The 20,095-nt window shown below is 41.3% G+C and overlaps 1 protein-coding gene across 1 annotated transcript in view; it reads right to left on the reverse strand.

The window, feature by feature from the left end:
• The window catches only part of LOC122551725 (low-density lipoprotein receptor-related protein 1-like), a 1,892,490-nt gene that overhangs the window by 301,353 nt on the left and 1,571,042 nt on the right, over positions 1-20,095 (reverse strand). Inside the window, exons 47-49 of the mRNA XM_043694091.1 lie at positions 12,969-13,088; positions 11,373-11,486; positions 10,925-11,074 (exon numbers count right to left, since the gene is read on the reverse strand). Of these exons, the coding sequence (XP_043550026.1) occupies positions 10,925-11,074; positions 11,373-11,486; positions 12,969-13,088 (384 nt within the window). The remainder of the gene's footprint in view (positions 1-10,924; positions 11,075-11,372; positions 11,487-12,968; positions 13,089-20,095) is intronic.

The following is a 20,095-nucleotide window of genomic DNA, read 5'->3' on the forward strand; positions in this document are numbered from 1 at the left end:
AAAGTTGCAGGCCAGATTTGTTTGGTTAAAATCTTGAAGGAGTTACTTGAAGCTGAGAAAGTCTCAGCTCAGTTGTATGAAGGTTCAAGGAAGAGGTGATCAGATTTTCCATATTGGGAAATGAAGTCACAGTTAAGTCCTCATGATTGAAACTGGAATTCTGACTGGTGTTTTAATATTGTGATTGCTGTTGGAATAAATTGAATTGTAGTTTACCATGTCTTGTAAATTAAGAAAGATTTTATATGTAAATGTTTTTGTTATTCACTCTTGGGATGTGATGTCACTAGCTGTCCAGCATTTAATGCCCATTCCTCTTTGTCCTTAAGAAGGTGAGTGTAGCTACTTTCTCGAACCATTGCAGTCTACCTGCTGTTAATAGACCTATAATTCCTTGAGGAAGGGAATTCCAGGATTGTGACCCAGTGACTGTGAAAGAACAATAATCTGTTTCTAAGTCAAAATGGTGACTGGTTGGAAGGGAACTTGCAAATAGTGGTACTCCCATGGATCAGCTGTCCCTGTCCTTCCAGAAAAACAGTCATGGGTTTAGGAGGTGTGTTGGAGGATCTTTGGTGAATTTCAGCAGTGCATCTTGTAGACAACACATACTGCTGATATTGCATTGGTGGTGGAAGGAATGGATACTTTTGATGCCAATCAAGCATTCTGCTCTCCTGGCTAGTGTCAATCTTTTTAAGTGTTGGCTCTACATATTTCTGGATAAGTGAGGTGTATCCCATCACACTCCTAACTTAGCTTTGATTCATGCACAGGATGTGGGCATTCATGCAGGTCAGCATTCATTGCTAATCTCTAATTGTGCAGAGGGCATTTTGGAGTCACATGTAGGCCAGACCAGGTAAGGATGGCTGTTTCCTTGCCTCACAGACATTAGTGAGCCAAATGGATTTTTCTTGACAATTGGCAATGGTTTAATGGCCATTATTAGATTTTTAATTCCAGACTTTTATTGAATTCAAATGTCAACAGCTACCATGATGGGATTTGAACCCACGTCTCCAGAACATTAGGTGGGTCTCCAGATTAATAGTCTAGTGACAAAATCACTAGGCCAAGAGCTCCCCTAATTAGTGCCTTGCAGATGGCAGACAGACTTTGGGGAGTCAAGAGGTGAGTTACTCACCGCAGTGTTCCTTGTCTTTGCTCTTGTAGCCACTGTATTTTTTTGGCAGGTCCACTTGAGATTTTGCTCAATGGTAACCTCCAGAATGTTGATAGTGGGGGTTCTGTGATTGCCAAGGGAAGTGGCTCGATTGTCTTTTATTAGAAAATGTCATTTCCTGGTCTTTATGTGGCGTGAATGTTACTTGTCACTTTTCAGCCCAGGCCTTGATATTGTCCAGATTGTTGCACTTGAACATGAACTGCTTCAGTATCTGAGGCCATAAAGTTTCAGATTGTGTTGGAGTACAATTTTGCTATTGTTATTGGCCCACATGAACCTTATGAATGCCTAGTCTTGAGCAGCTAGATTGTTTCGAAGTCTGCCTCATTTAGCAAGGTCATACTAGTGCAGCATGGTGGCTCAGTGGTTAGCACTGCTGCCTCACAGTACCAGGGACCCGGGTTTGATTCCAATCTCGGGCGACTGTCTGTGTGGAGTTTGTACATTCTCCCAGTGTCTGTGCGGGTTTGCTTCTGGGTGCTCCAGTTTCCTCCCACTGTCCAAAGGTGTGCAGGTTAGGTGAATTTGCCATGTTAAAATTGACTATGGTGTTCAGGGATGTGTAAGTTAGGTGCATTAGTCAGGAGTAAATGTAGAGGAATGGGCTTGGGTGGGATACTGTTCGGAGGGTCAGTGTGGACTTGTTGGGCCAAAGGACCTGTGTCCACACTGTAGGGATTCTATGAAAAAATTGTGTCATGTCAAAAAATTGTATTTTCCATGTGAAAATTGACTCCATCTCCACAAGGACTGTGTAGTGGTCGCTCTTATTGATACTGTCATAGATAGATGCATCTGCAGCTGGCAGATTGGCGAGGATGAGGTCAAATATATTTTTCCCTCTTGTTGGTTCACTCACTACCAGCTGCAGATCGAGTCTAATAGTCATGTCCTTTAGGACCTGACCATCAATCTGTAGCACTGTTGCTGAGCCACTCTTGATGGTGGACATTGAAATCCCCCAACCAGCTTACATTTTGTGTGCTTGCCACCCTCAGTGCTTCCTTCAGGTGTTGTTCAACATGGAGGAACACCAATTCATCAGCTGAGGAAGGATGGTACATGGTAATCAGCAAGAGGTTTCCTTACCCATGCCTAACCTGTAAAAATCAGACTTCACTGGGTCCAGGGTCAATGTTGAGAACTCCCAGGGCAACTCCTTCCTGACTGTGCCACCACAGTGCAACAACCTCTGCTGGGTCTGTCCTGCCAGTGGGGCAGGAAATAGTGATGGTAATGGTGGTGTGTGGGACATTGTCTGCAAGGTATAATTTCACGAGTCAGGCTGTTGCTTGAATCATCTGTGAGACAGCTCTGCCAATTTTTAATTAGCTTCCAGATATTAGTGAGGAGGACTTTGCAGGATTGACAGGCTCTTTCTGCTGCTGTCTTTTCTGATGCCTTGGTCAATGCAAGCTGTCCGTCCAGTTTCATTCCTTTGCTGAGACTTTGTACACGGAAGCTGGTTGTGAACCATATTTCTGTGGGTCTGGAGTCACATGTAGGCCAGACCAAGTGAGGATGGCAGATTTCCTTTCCTGAAGTGTATTGGTAAGCCAGATATGTTTTCCTAACAATGGCTTCTTATTCATCAGTAGATTATTATTTCCAGATATTTTTTATTGAATTCAAATTCCAATATTTTCCCAGGCAGGATTCAAACGCAGGCATGCTCCCAGAGGCATTAGAGAGCTCCTGAATTAAGGGCTTTTGCCTGAAACATCGATTCTCCTGCTCCTCGGATGCTGCCTGACCTGCTGTGCTTTTCCAGCACCACACTCTTGACTCCTGTATTAATTGTCTAGCGATAATATCACTAGGCCTTTGCTTCCCCTTAAGTTTGGTTTATTCTATTTTATCTTCAGTTATTTTGCTAAGAACTTTCTTCTTTACTAATAAATCCAAATGCAGCATGGTGCTCTTACATTTTAGTGAAAGACCACCTTGTTAAAATCAAAAAAATAAACAAAATACAATCTGCCAAGCTAGATTTGAGTGTAGGATCTGACTTGAATAGTAAAGACATCAGCTGAGAAGATAACAAGTTACACACTTCTCCAATACCCGCAATAGCCCACTTGACTTAGCAGTGCAGTCCATGCCAACTTTGAAGCTCAAGGTCTAATTTCCATAAATTCCTTGGGTCTATCATTCAGTCCCACACTGTTCAAAATCTAATTTATTTAATGGTTCTATAAGTATGGTTCTAAAAACCTACTCTGTTGTGTAACGGTTCTATAAATACTATTTTCAATGATTTGTCTGCATATGAGAAATACCTTGAGAATCCATGCATGTTATGAACATCTTGTTACCTGATAAAAAATGACTAGTGCTAGATGCATATGAGAAAGATATGAACATTTTAAGCACTACACCAAAGCTACCACCGTGCTGCTTGTGTCTATATAATTAAAAAAAGGAACATTAGCTTTGCTAAAGAGACTGTTCTGGGATCCATGTTCTAAATATGTCAATCATAATAAGTTTAGAATAAGACATCACTCCTTCAGAATTTGCACAATCCCAATTCTCAAAGCACATCTGTTTAATGCTCACACATTTCTTAATAATGCAATTACAGGATTGTGTCGAAGGCTTTTCATACAACCTGCTGCTCATCATTAATGTGAAATGTGAATAACTGCATGCTGTCATTCTCTTTGATGGCAGACAATAGCAATAACACTCAAGTTTTAACCAGTATAACACATTGTAATATGCCCAAAAAATTACAAGACAGAACACTTGATAGGTGAAAGTGGATTACATTTTTCAAAAGAAAATAACAAAATATGATGTTGAAAATTAAAACAGTTTACTAGCAGTTTCATTTCGAACACTAATCCTTGGCACCATTCCAAAGCTTGAAATGTGTGCTTATAGTTAATTGAGACACTCGAGGGCATAAACTGAACCAGCAGATCAAGTATGGTGAATGTGATAATGCAATGACCTGCACCAAAATTGACTGGATCTTTCGGCTGAATTTTCTCATTTGCAGTTCAAGTGTGGTGATGAGTAAGTTTTATGTTGTCAACATTGCCATAACCTCGGGTGATGTTTTGTACACGATCTTCCATTTTACAACTCATTAACTATACAGCTGGAACGTTGGCTGTTTTCTCACTGAATATCTTGCTGGGTGAGATGGAAGTCCTTGCCCAGTGCCAGGAGCTTCTGGTTTACAGGCCTCTTGTGCCATATATAAAGGCAAGCTGCACACCACTTCAGATGCTGCAAGTCAGCAATGACCTCAACAATGTGTTGCTTACGTCTGAGTGTTAACACATGATTCTGAGAACTATTGAGTCATACAGTATGGAAACAGACCCTTCATTCCAAATTATCTGTGCCAACCACCCTCAGTCTAACCTAGTCCTAATTGACAGCATTTGGTCCATATCTTCCTCTTCATCCAGATGCCTTTGAAATGTTGTAATTCTACCTACCTCCACCACTTCCTCTGGCAGTTTGTTTCATACACGCACCACCATCTACATGAAAAGGTTACCCCTCAGGTCCTTTTCAAATCCTTCCCATCTCACCTTAAATCTATGCCCTCTAGTTCTACACTCCCCCACCCCAGGAAAAAAAAGACCTTGGCTATTCACCCTATCCATGCCCCTCATGTTTTTATAAAGCTCTGTAAGCCGCAACCTCCTAAGCTCCAGGCAAAAAAGCCCCAACTTATTCAGTCCCTCCCTTTAACTCAAAACCTCCAGACCTGCTGGCAACATCCTTTTCTGCACCCTCTCAGGTTTAACAACATGGACCCCTTAGAAGGGCAATTAGAATTGTATGCAGTATTCTAAAAGTGGCATCACCAATCTCCTGTACAGCCACAACATAATATCCCAACTCCTATACTCAATGTTCTGACTATTGAAGGCAAGTGGGCAAAATACCTTCTTCACCACCCTGTCTACCTGCGACTCCACTTTTGAGGAACTGTGCATGTGCACCCCTCAGACTCTTTGTTTGGTAACACTCTCAAGGGCCCTATCATTAACTATATAAATTCTGCTCAGGTTTGCCTTACCAAAATGCAACACCTCACATTTATCTAAATTAAACTCTATCAGTCACTCCTTGGCCCATTGGCCCACCTGACCAAAGTCCTATTGTACTCTGAGATAATCTTCTTCACTGTCCATTGCACCATTGGTGTCATCCACAAACCTACTAAATCATACCTCCGATATTAACATCCAAATCATTTATATAAATGATGAAAAGCAATGTATCGCGCACCGATCTTTGTGGCAGACCACTAGTCACAGACTTCCTGGAAAAGCAACACTCACCATCACCCTCTGTCTGTTACTTTCAAGCCAAGTTTGTATCCAATTGGTTAGCTCCATCAGATCTCATGTGATCAAACCTAGCTTCCCCGGATGCCATGTGATCTAACCTTGCTAACCAGTCTATCATATGCAATCATATCAAACACTTTGTTGAAGTCCATGTATACAATGTCTACCACTCTGCCATCATTAATCTTCTACGTCACTTCTTCATAAAAAAATTAATCACGTTAGTGAGGTACGATTTCCCATGCACAGAGCCATGTTGACTAACCCAAATCAATCCTTGCCTTTCTAAACGTATGTAAATCCTATCCCTCAGAAATCCCTCCAGCAATGTACCCACAACTGACATAAGACTCACCAGTCTATAGTTCTCCAGCTTCCCCTTATTGCCTTTATTAAATAATGTCACCACATTAGCCAACTTCCAGTCTTCCATCACGTCAATTGTGGCTATTGATGAAACATATATTTCAGCAAGGAGCCCAGCAATGTCTTCCCTAGCTTCCCACAATGTTCTGGGAAACCCCTGATCAGGTCCTGAGGATTAATCTACCTTTATATGTTTTAAGATCTCCAGCACCTGCTCTTCTGTAATGTGAAATCTTTTCAAGACATCACTATTTATCTCCCAAGCTTTGATGTTCTTCTCCACAGTAAATACTGATGCAAAATATTCATTTAGCTCCTCATCCATCTCCTGTGTCTCCGCACATAAAATCTAAGTGAGCTTCATGCTTCATGGACAAATATCTTGAGATTCTCATGGATAAGGTGGTAGAAACAACTTCAGTGCTTTTCCAGACTGACTGCAGAAAAAGCGACACTCCAAGACCCAGCCTGATGCTTCAAAGATGACAACACAGGTCAGTCTGGTCTCCTCTGTGAAAAGTAGCACAGAAAGAGGGTAAATGATCTTCTGCACTCTGCAGGGTTACGTGGCAGTATCTTCTATCATCTGCCTCATATTTTAGGGTCACAATCCACTCTAACTCTAGGGACAGGCAATAAATGCTGGCCAGCCAGCGACACTCACATCTCTCAAATAATTAAGAAAACTTCACATACAACTCACTCATACTGATGAACAACAATTCTCAGCGTTACCTTCATCATATCAACACAAGAGCTGACAATCTTAATCTTTTCGAACTACCAAGACTTCTTGCCCTCTGCCCTTCTGTCTCACTCACTGAGGACATCTGGCTACCTCTCTCACTCATGTATGATCACAAACTGCTCTTACATTCACTTCCATCAGATTCAGTGCTTTCCTTTACTGGCAAAAACTGGCCCATAACCTAGGTCAGGATGATCAAGGAAGGTTGCGGGGTGAGGGGCTTCTCGGCATCAGGCATCTCATGAAGAAAGGATTGGCTGGGGAAGACAAGAACTGCTCATGTATTGACAGTGAGACACCAAACAACAACTTATTGGAAACAAAGCCACTGAATGCTCAGAGATGCACTAGCAATGCTTTCACCTGCACCCTCCTCCATCTCAGAGATTTTCATCTCAATGAATAATCTATCTAAATTAGACTCAAGACAATATCTGATGCGTACATCACTGGCAGGTCTCCACAGCTGGTCAAAAAGGAATGCCCTGGGTTGGACAGCTAGCGACAAGGTACTTGCTCAACACCAGTCAGAGAATTTGTAAGTTTGTCTGATGTACTCGTTAGACTGAAATGAGTCCTCTAATGTTGTCATTGCTGTGATGTCTCTGACATGTGAGTACTTGGCTGTCTCCATGCAAAGGGTGGTGATTCCTTGGACACCCAGAAATGTTCAATGACTACCGGATATGCCATCAGACCTGCACTCTAATCCTTACACCATGGCTGCTGAGCGCCAATGGCAAGGTGAGAGAGAAAAACAAGTACCTCAATCTCAAGGTGCCCCTTTCACTTATGGAGACAGGGTGGTATCAAAAGGCAACCTTAGGGAAGAGGTGCAGCTCACAAGCACCCAGATGTTTCTTCGCTGAACAACCCAGCGGTTCCTGCCTTTCTATCTCTGTCCTGACTGTGATCCTAAAGCCTAGAACAGTACAGGCTGAGGAAGGTAAGGCTGCATGTGGGCAAGGGACTCTCAGCGGATCTAGAACCAAAGGGCGAGGGGGCTTCCATGTCACAAGTCAAACAGAAAACTAGGCTTCTTCCACTCCAGTTCCAGAAGACGGGCTGCAGCTAGATATTGCGGGAGGACGAAGAAAACAAACTGAACGCACCTGGATGGCATCAGCTCTAAATTGTTCAAAATACCCATTCACTTTTTGTAAGGTATTTTCACTTGCACAATCACAATGTCAGCTGTAATATTATTTTCAATGCAGGATCTGGTAAAATCACACCCATGTAAGTGAATAGAGTCTATTTATAGATTTCAGGGAGGCAAGACATAGCAAGCACCAAGCATTTCATACAAATAACCAAATATTTGACTGTGATGTTGTCTGGTACTTGCTATGGACTGTTGATGCCAAATAGAAACTTTAGATTATCCTAATAATTTCCTTGTTACAATAAGCTTATTGTTTAGCTTATATGAAAAGGAGGTGACTGATGTGCACAATATAATGCTCATGATTGCTTGAGACCATAATGTAAAACGTGCGTTCTGTAATTGTTACTGACCTGCTAATGAAATGCAAACTGAAGTCAGATGGGTGGCATTAATGAACCAGTGAAGGCACGATTGCTGCAATTGCCTCTAGCAGGGCCTGAGAATCAAAGTTGTTAACTCTGTGCCGATAGGAAAGGTGGATAACTCACTCCACACACTTTGCAACCATCTTGTGAACATGTTGTGCAGTTAACTTTTGATGTATTATGTCAAGTTTCCATCCTTGTGTTCATGTGACCCAGTTGCAAGCTTCACCTGTGACAGACTGACGATCCGCCATCTTTTACTTCACCTTTAATGTTGCTGTCTTTGTGGCCCCCATGTACCTTTGGATTCCACCATCTTGTTTGACCCATTTTACAGTACAATTAATTTGTCCACTTTATCCCCAGAACTCACAACCCTGGAAGTGGCCACGTTCTTGGTGGTCCTACACCCTCTCCATTGAGTGACCTGGGATCTGCTTGAACACCTCCTTTCAGAGTTCTCAGCCCCCTCCCATTAACTCTGAGGTTCCACCTTCCTGTCTGTAATTGCTCCCTATCATCATGACCATTCCATTAGTGATCCAGTACAACGAGGTTCATCCACAGATTTGAGCTACCCACTTTCCCCAGCATGACATGGACTGTTGCCTGATAAGGCTGCTGACAGTCTGAACCTCCACAATTGAACTCGCCCACATTCCCTGACTGACTTGGCAGGATAACTCTGACTAACAATGGACTATCTCTTGGTTGATATCTTCATGGCACCCCAAATGAACCAATGCGACTTGTGGGACTGAACGTGGGCCAATATTAGGACTGAAAGGATCCAGATTCCTCGACTCTAATAGAATCAAACATGAGACTGACTCTGATGACCCCCACACTGTAATTGGATAGGCCTCTTGAATGAGTGTGACCCACCTTCACCCCACTAAGGACTGGTCTCTTTTCATTTTCACACATCAGTATTTACTTCCAAGGACTTGTCATGTAAACAGCTAACATGTATTGCAATTCTGTTGTTAACATGCCATAGTTTGTCACACGTCCATCCTCTGTCTAACTGATATTTCAGTATTCAGAACTCCCCAGCCTGCCTCTACCTCTACACTAAACTACAGATGCAGGATTCTAAGTAAGAATTGAAGTCACTGAGTGAAAAGGTAACGTCGACCACAGATGTTGGCTTCCTGTGACTCAGCGCTGTTGTTACAATGCGCAAAGAAGTATGATAAGACCCATACAATGCCCAGCTCCATGTCAATGCAAAAACTCCTGCATATATCCACTTTTCTGAGTGCAAAGAAACCTGGCAAACACGTCCTCAGCTCCAAAGTAAATAGATGATGCCCTGAAGTCGTGTTTTGATAGGTCTCAGAGCAGGCGTGCAGATGTTGTGAAGCTGGTGCTTTGTTCATCCTGAGTTGAGTGAATGAATGGTCCACGAAGAGTATGCCAATTGACAAAGGAGATGCCACCTTCTGCAGAGGAAGCAGTTCCATGTGAAGAGAAGTTAGAGGGCAGCACACATATTCTGCAAATTGCAATGGATGCTGACAACACAATTTGTCAGGTGCTGGTTCTGTTTTACCAGTCAACCTTTTGCTCCATTGAGTTTTTTGTTGGAAGATAGGAGAATTAGAAGTGCAGTGCTAACAGGACAAGCTGAGTTTTAATGAGATGGCAAAATTGGGCCATTATTCTTGATACCTAAAATTAGGTTTTTTTTAGTTTTGACCCATGTAGTTGTCATGCTCATGATTATTCTCATCAGACCAGGGAGGGGATAATTCCGTCTTTAGGTTAAATGGCCAATATCAAATTAGGTATAATGCACCCTTATAAAATACATGAAATCAAATTGGAGCTTACATACAGCAAGTTACAACTACTTTCAAGGTTCTCCAAAGGCCAAATCATTAGCTTTCTCAGTGTTGCTGGAAGCCTCCTGAGAAACAATAATCATAATTTTTTTCACTTACCCTAATTTGGAGCAAGGAAGAGGAACTCACACCTTCCTTCTACCTTCATAGCGATTGTTAACATGAACCACCAATATTTATAGTGCACCCCCAATGTGCTAAAATACCCCAAGGTATTTGACAAAAGAGAAATCAGAAAATAATTGACTCTGGGCCAATGAAGGAAGGATTGGGATAAATGATGAGAAGGTTAGGCACAAGAATAGAATTTAGCAGAGTCTTAAAAGAGGAATAAGAGATAGGAAGCTTTAGTGAAGAGATCACAGAGCTAAATGCCTAGGCAACTGAAAACCCAACATGCAATGATGGACATAGGAAGTCTGGATTGCAGAATACACATTTACATTCCCTCCATTTGACTGGTAAACTGGTTCTTATGAAAGGTCATCAACGTGAAACATTCTGATCATTTTTCTCTACATGTGTTGCCTTATCTGCTCAGAAATAGGAAGCTTTAATGAAATGCTCAGCATTTCTGACACTTTAAGTTTTTGTTTATATGTTGGTGAAGTGGAGTTCCTGATTTTCAGTGACATTGAAGTGAACAAAAGTGAAAATCAGGCTGTTTATAAAATCTATTCAACCAGTATAATGACCATGCTGTGTGTGAAATTTACCCCAGGTAAAACAGAAAACAATCAATATTTCCCATCAGTGGCGTGCAGCAGAATTATTTATCTGACAGTGCATTGTAATAAAGCATGAAAAATGTTGCTGTAAGCTTTCCTCAGTGTTGTCGGTGCTAGGGGGTTTATGATGATAAACTTTCAAGTCCTAATACTTGTTTGTTATTTTTATCTTAAATCAAATTACAAAGGATATTTACCTTGGCAATTTAATTCATCCGTGTAGTCACCACAGTCATTGGAACCATCACAAATCCACGATGGGAGGATGCAAAGGGACGTGCTATTACATTTTATAAAGTTTACATCCTTGACTCCAACTCTATAGAAACCAGTGCAATCTGTGTTGCCTGAAGTAGAATTAATAGAAATCAGTGAGTCAATGTAAGTATTGTCTGCACTTGATTGATAAAATACGAATCATATTTCACTACTAACTATTATCTACTTAATGTTATCAGAGGTTTTTTTTATATTCAATTAGTTTGTGAAGAAATTCAAATGTGTGTTTTGCTAGCAGTAAAGGAAATTGTATTTTAGCAAGTGATTCCTTCCAGTTACATCTAATGGCCAATGAATATGCACATGCTTTCTGTGAAATGCCTACAGCAGAACATACTGAATTGTTGCCAAAAGTTTACAACTTACCACAATCTGTTTCATCAGAAGCATCTATACAATCTATCACTTGGTTGCACTGTGCTGATTTGACAATGCAAGTCCCATCTCTGCAACGAAACTCAGCTGTGTTGCATGTAGAATCTGCAATACATAGACAGGACATGGGCTATGGCACAGTTATGCTCATAATTTAACTTCCAGTTATTCAAGTTACGTATTTTTTGAATGGTTTAAAACATCCAACATGCAGAAAATCCTGACGAATAATTTACTGCATTGCAAACTGGTTGGAATTAGTGTAAAATTTTTAATGCAACTTATAATGTGGAAAGCAACAGGTCAGAAATCCAATTGAGTAATTTTTGGAAGGTAACGTGTTGGCAGCAAAATATATCTTTCTTATCTGAAAGTATTGTTCTTGGGGAAAGGCAAATGGATACGAATAAATCAGGAAGACGTCCATCAGAAAAACAATTACTAAAATCGTAATATAAATATTTAATTTATGCTAATTGAGTGCTGACCAAGTTATGTAAAAGACTAAGCGAAAGTGAGGAATGTAGATGCCGGAGAGTAGAGTCAGGATTAGAGTGGTGATGGAAATGCACAGCAGATCAGGCAGCATCCAAGGAGCAGAAAAATCAACATTTTGGGCAGGAGCCCTTCGTCAGGAATGAGGCTGGAAGTCTAGGGGATTGAGAGATAAATGGGAGGGGGTGGGCATAGGGAGAAGATAGCTGGGAGTGCAATAGGTGAGTGGAGGTAGGGGTGGAGGTGATAAGTCAGAGAGAAGGGTGGAGCGGATAGGTGAGAAGGAAGATTTACAGGTGGGACAGGTCATGAGGATGGTGCTGAGCTGGAAGTTTGGAACTGGGGTAAAGCGGTAGGAGGGGAAATGAGGAAACTGGTGAAGTCGACATTGATGCCCTGGGATCGAAGTGTTCCGAGGAGGAAGATGAGGCGTTCTTCCTCCAGGTGTCTGGTGGTGAGGGAATGGCGGTAGAGGAGGCCCAGGACCTGCATGTTCTTGGCAGAGTGGAAGGGGGAGTTGACATGTTCGGCCATGGGGCAATGGCATTGTTTGGTGCGGGTGTCATTGAGAAGCGCTCTGCATTAGGTGTTACAGATGCAATAAATGACATTTGTGGAAGGGGTGTTAAACTTTGATAGATGTGGAAGGCACTTTGGGGCCTTGGATGGAGGTGAGGGAGGAGGTGTGGGTGCAGATTTTGCAATTCCTGCGGTGGCAGGGGAAGGTGCCAGAAGGGGAGAATGGGTGTGGGGTTTGAGAGCGGAGGAGCGGGACGTGGATGAGGTACGTTGGAGGGCATCTTCAACCATGTGGGAGGGGAAATTACAATCTTTAAAGATGGAGGCCATCTGGTGTGTTTTGTGGTGGAACGGGTGCTCCTGGGAGCAGATACAATGGAAGCGGAGGAATTAGAAATACAGGATAGCATTTTTGCAGAAGGTAGGGTGGGAGGAGATGTAATCCAGGTAGCTGTGGGAGAAAGTGGGTTTGTAAAAAAATGTCAGTGTTGAGTAGCAACATGGCTGAAGACTAATCTTATTTAAAAGACTGTCCAGTGCAAATAGGGCTGGCAACACCAACCTAATACTTACTATTGCAAGATACTTCATCTGAGTTGTCTGCACAGTCATCCACTCCATCACACCACTTTGCATTGGACACACAACGGCCATTGTAGCAATGTTTAAATCCTTTTCGACAACTCCTGTTTGCTGATGCAAAGAAACCAAGGAAGCAAAAGTGAAACAGTAAGCTGATAAATTCATCACACTGATGGAAAATGTGTCTAATTGGACAATGAATGTTTCAAGCATTTAGTGATCAATATTACAAAAGATCATTGTTTAATTGGAGTATTTGATTATTAACTTCACCAATCCCACTTTGAATTCTTTCCCTCAAGAAAATGACAACTGTATTTTTTTTCTGTGATCATTTCAAAATTCTCTCTCAAATTTCTTGTGCCATCAACTGACTTAGTGTTTGCATTAGTAGGTGGCATTGGGGAGAGAATGTTTCCATTAAATCTGGATCTTTCTCCTTTTCTCTGTAAATCATAACTGTTTTGCCCTGTCATTTCTGGTGGGTGTTATTGCTCAAAACCTGACTTCATCAAATTACTCACTTTATAAACCTTCAAGTTATTTGCAAATTGATGACTGCTGGTAGATCTCCCTGGTTCATCTCTCTTTAGCCACTAACAGTGAATTTCCTTTCATGAGCAGAAATCATGGGGTAAGTTGATAACCTGTATTAGTTTAAATTTTATTTCTCTCTCCACCTGAAGAATTGCATTCTTGCGTGTTAACACCCTTCCTCAAGTGGACCTGACATATCATAATTCCATTCAAGGAGAGTTTTCAATTCTGTTCTAATCTAGGCAGCCATATATGATTCATAAATAGGGGCTAATGTTCCTGCAATAGCACTGATAGTAACTAATATCCCTGTCATGTTTTGGCAGAGATTATGTCATTCAGTAGAGTTTGAGGATGTTCCTAGCAATTAAAACTCAGTTACTGTCTGAACTAACCTACTAAATTGCTTAACTGACAGCAATTTTACAACAACCTGGTGTCATGTGGGTAATAGCTGTTTCAAAATTGCAGTTGGGAAATCATAATATTGATTTCCAATTAATAGCTCTAACACGGTGATAACATTTTAATTTTGGTGGCTAAAGGAATAAAAGACTTGATTCACAAAGTGTGTTAATGAACATCTCTGAGTCCTACAAGCCAATAAATTGCTTTCAAAATGTAATTACTGTTGTGATATCAGTAATTGAAAGAGCCATGGTATACAAAGAGGATTTTCGGAAAAAAGTGAGATAAATGATCAGTTAATTTGCTTTACTCGTGGTTGAAAGAGAAATGTTAACCAGGATACCAGTAAAACCACCCACTTTCAGATCTGTTTTCAGATTTCTTGGTTTGCGTTCAGCACACACTGCTTATTCTCTACAACCCTCAGATCGCTTTATCACTTATTAAGCTTCTGATCTGTCCTGGCTGGCCATCTACAATCCCCTTGTTTACTTACTCCTGTCATATCTCTCTCTGGGCTCCATCTCCATCTATCCATTCACCAGTAATTTCTCTGCACCCCCTTCACTCATTGAAAACTATCTCCCTCTGAGCTAACAGGATTCTCAGAGCCAATCCTAACTTTGTCATTGAGCCTGCTGACAAGGGTGGTGCTGTTCTAGTCTGGCATGTTGACCTCCACATTGCAGAGGCTAAGCCCTCCTAACTCCCCGTGAACCATGACCCCACCATGAAGCATCAAGCCATTGTGTCCATGATTATCATCAACCTCATCTCATTTGGGGATCTTTCCCCGAAATTCTCCAAGACCATAGTCCCCTAACCCTGCTTCTCCTTCTCCACCCCAAAATCCACAAACTGGGCAGACCCATTGTTTCTGCCTGGCCCTGCCTCAGAGAACATATTTCTTTCTACTTTTACGCCTTTTTTTCCTCCCCTTGTTGAATTCCTCTCCACATACATCTGTGATTCTTCTGACGCTTCACATCGGTTTCAGAATTTTCAGTGTGCAGTCTCCAGCCACCTCGTCTTTACCATTGATGTGCAATCCCTTCATACATCCATCCCCCACCAGATGGTCTCAGTGCTCTCTGCTTTTTCCTGGAAACAAAGGACTGATCCATCGCTATCCACACCACTTTTCTCTGCCTGGCTGAGCTCATCCTCACCCTGAACAACCTCTCCTTTAACTCTCTCACTTTCTTAAGATCAAAGTGTAGCCATGTGTACCTGCATGGGCGCCAGTTATGATTGCTTCCTTATGGGGTACATGGGAACATTCCTTGTCAAGTACATCAATGACATCATCAGTTGCTGCTTTCCTTTCTTGTTCTCAACTGGAAAAAAATTATCAATTTTGCTTCCAATTTCCACCCTGCTCTCACCTTCAACTGGTCTATCTCTGACTCCTCTGTTCCCTTTCTTGACATCTCTGTTTCCACTTCTGGTGATAAGCTGGCTACCAATATCCATTACAAACTCACCAATTACTACAGTTACTTTGATTAAACATCCTCACAGCCTGCTTTCTGTAAGGACTGCATCCTATTCTCCCAATTTCTTCGCCTCTGTTGCATCAATTCTGATGATGGCATCTTCCGTTGGGAGCCTCAGAAATGTCCATACTTTTCCTCAACCAAAGATTCCCTACAACCATGGTCGATAGGACTCTTAGCTATGTCCAAAGAATTTCCTGCACTTCTGCGCTCACCTCTTTCTTTCCCTCAGACAAAAAATGATAGGGACCCCTGGTCCTCACTTACCATCCCATCAGCTACACCATCCAAAGAATTGTAAGCCACCATTTCTGTCACCTCCAATGGGATGCCACAATCCCTTCCCTTCTCTTGTCAGCATTCCACAGGGGCTGTAACCTCCGGGACACCATCGTCCACTCCTACTCCATTGCAAACACCTCCCCACACCTCAATGGCATTTTCCCATGCAATCACAGAAAGCATAATACCTGCCTGTTTACCTCCTTCCTCCTCACATCCAAAGCCCCAGATGTATCTTCCAGAAGAAGCAGCAATTTACCTGAACTTCACTCAATATAGTCTACTGTTGTTCGCTGTTCTACAATGTGGTCTCCTCTACACTGGGCAGATGAAACACAGGCTGGGTGACTACTTTGAATAACATCTATGTTCTGTCCACATAAAATACCCAGAGATTACATTTGCCTGCCTCTTCAATACAGCACCTTGTTCTGCAGCCAACATTTCTGTTACAGACCTGCTGCAGTGCTCTAACAGACCTCAGCTCAAGCTTCAAGATCAGATCTCATTTTCTGCCTGAGGACCCTCTAGGACTCAATGTTGAGTTCAATAACCTAAGAGCCTAATTCCATCCTTACATATTTTATCACCACCCACACACCAGCCCTGTTCTATCATGGGTTGCTGTTAGAACAGCTGACCCATTTTCACCCACTGTCAGACCTAATATCACATCAGAATACTACCATCTGCAAATGTAGTTCCAAGGGAAAGACTTCCCTAAGTTGGAATGTATCATTATTCCTTTATTGACATGAGATTTAAATCCTGGAACTTCCTTTCCAGCCGTACTGCAGTTCACCACCATCTTCTCAAGGACAACTAAAGGTCAGCAAAAATTGCAAATAATGCTCACCACTCACATAAGAATTTTAAAAAATGCATTAATACATTTTCCTGCTTCTTTCAGAACAATGAGGTGTGCATTCAAGACAGCAGAAGCTAACCTAATGGGTGCAGGTGTACTTTGATGTCCAGACCTCTATGGAAAAGAGGGAACAGGACATTATTAGAATCTCCAAAGCCTCAGATAAGCACTATCCTGGGATAGTATGCCAAAGAAAGCTGGTGGACATGTAGAAGGCTAGGTTCATCAAGAAGTGTACCAGATGGTGTGTTGTCTTTGTCAAGAAGTGCTGAGAGGACAAGTACCACAAGACTCAGGGTGTTGCTTAAACTTTGGAGCTTATCATGTCAGGCATAAGAATAATGTCCAACACCATTATTGTATTTGTCAACACAATGATGACCCAACATGCATCGAGCAAGCTCAGTTTCCACTTTATTATGATTTCAGCTGATGATAATAATGGGCAAATGAGATTTCAGAATGGAATCTGACTTGATAGACCCTAAACTTAGCTTATTTTTAACTATGGAGCTCATTTACTGAACATAGCCATCAGAAACTGTTTGGGTACTTCATGTTGTTTCTTTTTTAATGAACATATTATCAGTTACATTTAAACAATATTATACGAGGCACCAAAGTTGGAAAGACTTCATCACAAACCCTAGAAAAGGATTAAAACACAGATTATGCTTTTATCCAAGCAATATGCTTACAAACACCTAATCCAACAAAGAGTTAGCGTTATTTCCACATGAGGCTCAGGCTGGCGTGGCGACAACTGCTTTATTTCTGTTTCAGTTCTGTGCATTCACCAAACACTTTTACATTTCAGCTGATATCTCTCCCTGACACACACTAAACAAACTGAAAGTGGAGTGGCATGGTGGCTCAATGTTTAGCATTGCTGCCTCAGAGTGCTATGAACCCATGTCTGATTCCACCCATGGGTGACTAGGTGTAGAGTTTGCACATTCGCCCCATGTTTATGTAGGTTTCCTCTGGGTGTTCCAGTTTCCTCCCTCAGTCTGAAGATGTGCAGATTAGGTGGATTGCCCATTCTAAATTGCCCATAGTGTTCATGGATGTGTAGGTTAGATGGATTAGCCATGGTAAATAAAGGGTTATAAGGATTGGGTTAGGAGGGTGGGTCTGAGTAGATTGCTCTTTGGAGGGTCAGTGTGGATTGGAAGAACTGAATGGCCTGTTTCCATACTGTAGGGATCCTATGAAGTAAGCTCACTATTACTTTAATATTAGAGCAAAAAGTGTATCTAAACTCAATTTCCAGCAGTTTTACCAGGTTTCTTACTGGAGAGTTCAACATTTCAACCACCACTGTCCAGCATATACAGACGAGGTAAAAACAATGACTGCAGATGCTGGAAACCAGATTCTGGATTAGTGATGATGGAAGAGCACAGCAGTTCAGGCAGCATCCAAGGAGCTTCGAAATCGACGTTTCGGGCAAAAGCCCTTCATCAGGATGCTTTTGCCCGAAACATCGATTTCGAAGATCCTTGGATGCTGCCTGAACTGCTGTGCTCTTCCAGCACCACTAATCCAGAAGCATATACAGACTGGCTAATGCTCTTCTGGATTGTTCTATGTTTATTTGAATATGTAGATCTCTGTCATTAGACAACAGCTCAGATTTTTTTTCTATCTCTTAGTTTTATTGCTGTGAACTACTAACCCCAATCTCTTCATTTCAATGCTTGTAAAACCTCATTACAATGCAAGTAAACAAAGAGGCCTCCAGACTTCTCAGTGCGAAGCCCACAAGAACAATTTTTAAACAAACATGTCTCCCTCTTCCAAACACACAGAAGGTCAATTAAACTTCAAGTTATACAATCCAACATAAACAGTTTCCACCCTAAGTATGGGGCAGAAGTAGAAGTTCAGAGTGAAGTTATGTAAGGTTATCTTGCCACGATGCAAGCGCAAAATGTTGTCATGGCTGTGAACTGCAGAGGGCAGAACATTTTTTTTCAGGGCAGCCCAGCACCCTGTTGTCCAAAAAATTACTAGGATTGCTGAAGCTGGAGCAGCACTAACTCCATAGAGTATAGTCCAGTGTGTCTCTGTAAAAGACAGCATCTGTTCTTCCACTGCTGCTACTTCACCAATACCCTTGCTCTTGCTTTCCAAACAGCCTGACCCCATTGCTGAGAAACATTCAATAGTGCAGACCAATATTTAAGGCTCAGAGCTGTTTGACACTGTCCTCCAGGGCCAACTACAGACCTCCACTGAAAGTCATCAGCCCACGAGGGCAACACTACAAAGAAGCAAAAGTAAAGACATAAGTATCACATGCATAAATGTATGAATAATTCATTAATTTATGTATGCAACACAGAATTATTTGATTTATCATTTTTATTGGGATTTTTTGATTCTATGTATTTTTTTGCAATGCATACATTTACATGCTTTGATGATTGGCGACAGGGAAAAGGTAAAGTGTGAGATGGTTGGTGAATTGGAAATTGGTGCTGCAGCACTCAAATGATTTCTGCACACACAATCCAGGTCAGGGATGAGGAGATTTTACAATTTCGTTTTGGTGGCAATGTAGCTTATTAATGTCCTGTTGACCTTTGGGAATTGAATTCCAGCTTTCATAAGTCTTTGCAACTCATGGATCTTTTTTGACAATCCTGTAAGATTAATTCATTTTCTGAACTTCTAAAAAAATGCATTTTAGTATGATCTTCTTTCGGGAGTTTCTAACATCATTGATGTTCAGCTGAATTGTTTTACATCAATAAATAATTTTACATCAATAAATAATTCTAGCATGAAAAATGATGGCCACTGCTGTTTTCATATGGAGTCAATTATTCACCTGAACAATTAATATGTTTGATATCAAATTTTTGTCATACTGTCATGTGGGTGTATAAAGTTAAAGTCTGCTATTGAGGTTGTTTTTTGGATTAAGTTGCAAAACATTTGGTTTCTCTTGGCTGTAAAATGCATCAGTGGACAGGCAGTTTACGTAATCTATGTGTAAATGAGATTGTCTCATGTTAATTCTTATCAGCAGCTATGCTGACAGGCAACATTATGTCCGCATGCATTGCTTTAGTCACAAAAGTGCCAAGGTGTCTGAAATTTCAGATCATTTACATTTGCTCATTCATTTGTATTGGATGAGATTTGCTCATAATATCACAATTAATCTTCAGGAAATTTTAAAACACTCATGTCTGATACTGAGGTATACACTTTGATGCCCTGTTTCTTTCATACTTGACTACTTGAAATTAAATTTTTAAAGCTGAAACTGGAATAGCCACATTTGTTTACCTTTTTGAATATTCATCAGCAAAGGGTACATTGCCTTTTGTTATGTTGAGATGAGAAGGGGAATTGGCTCACCAGTTTTTAACAATCACTCGTTCAGTCACAGCAATCATTTTGTTTCTTTTTGGCATGCAGTTATCACACTTTAATTACAAAATGTTCAGTGGAAAATGATGGAGCCAATTACCAAGGCTTTTTTGAGTGAAAGAAAGAGGAATTTTTTCACCTTC

This window comes from Chiloscyllium plagiosum, chromosome 7 (assembly GCF_004010195.1).
Source record: "Chiloscyllium plagiosum isolate BGI_BamShark_2017 chromosome 7, ASM401019v2, whole genome shotgun sequence".
NCBI classification, from domain to species: domain Eukaryota; kingdom Metazoa; phylum Chordata; class Chondrichthyes; order Orectolobiformes; family Hemiscylliidae; genus Chiloscyllium; species Chiloscyllium plagiosum.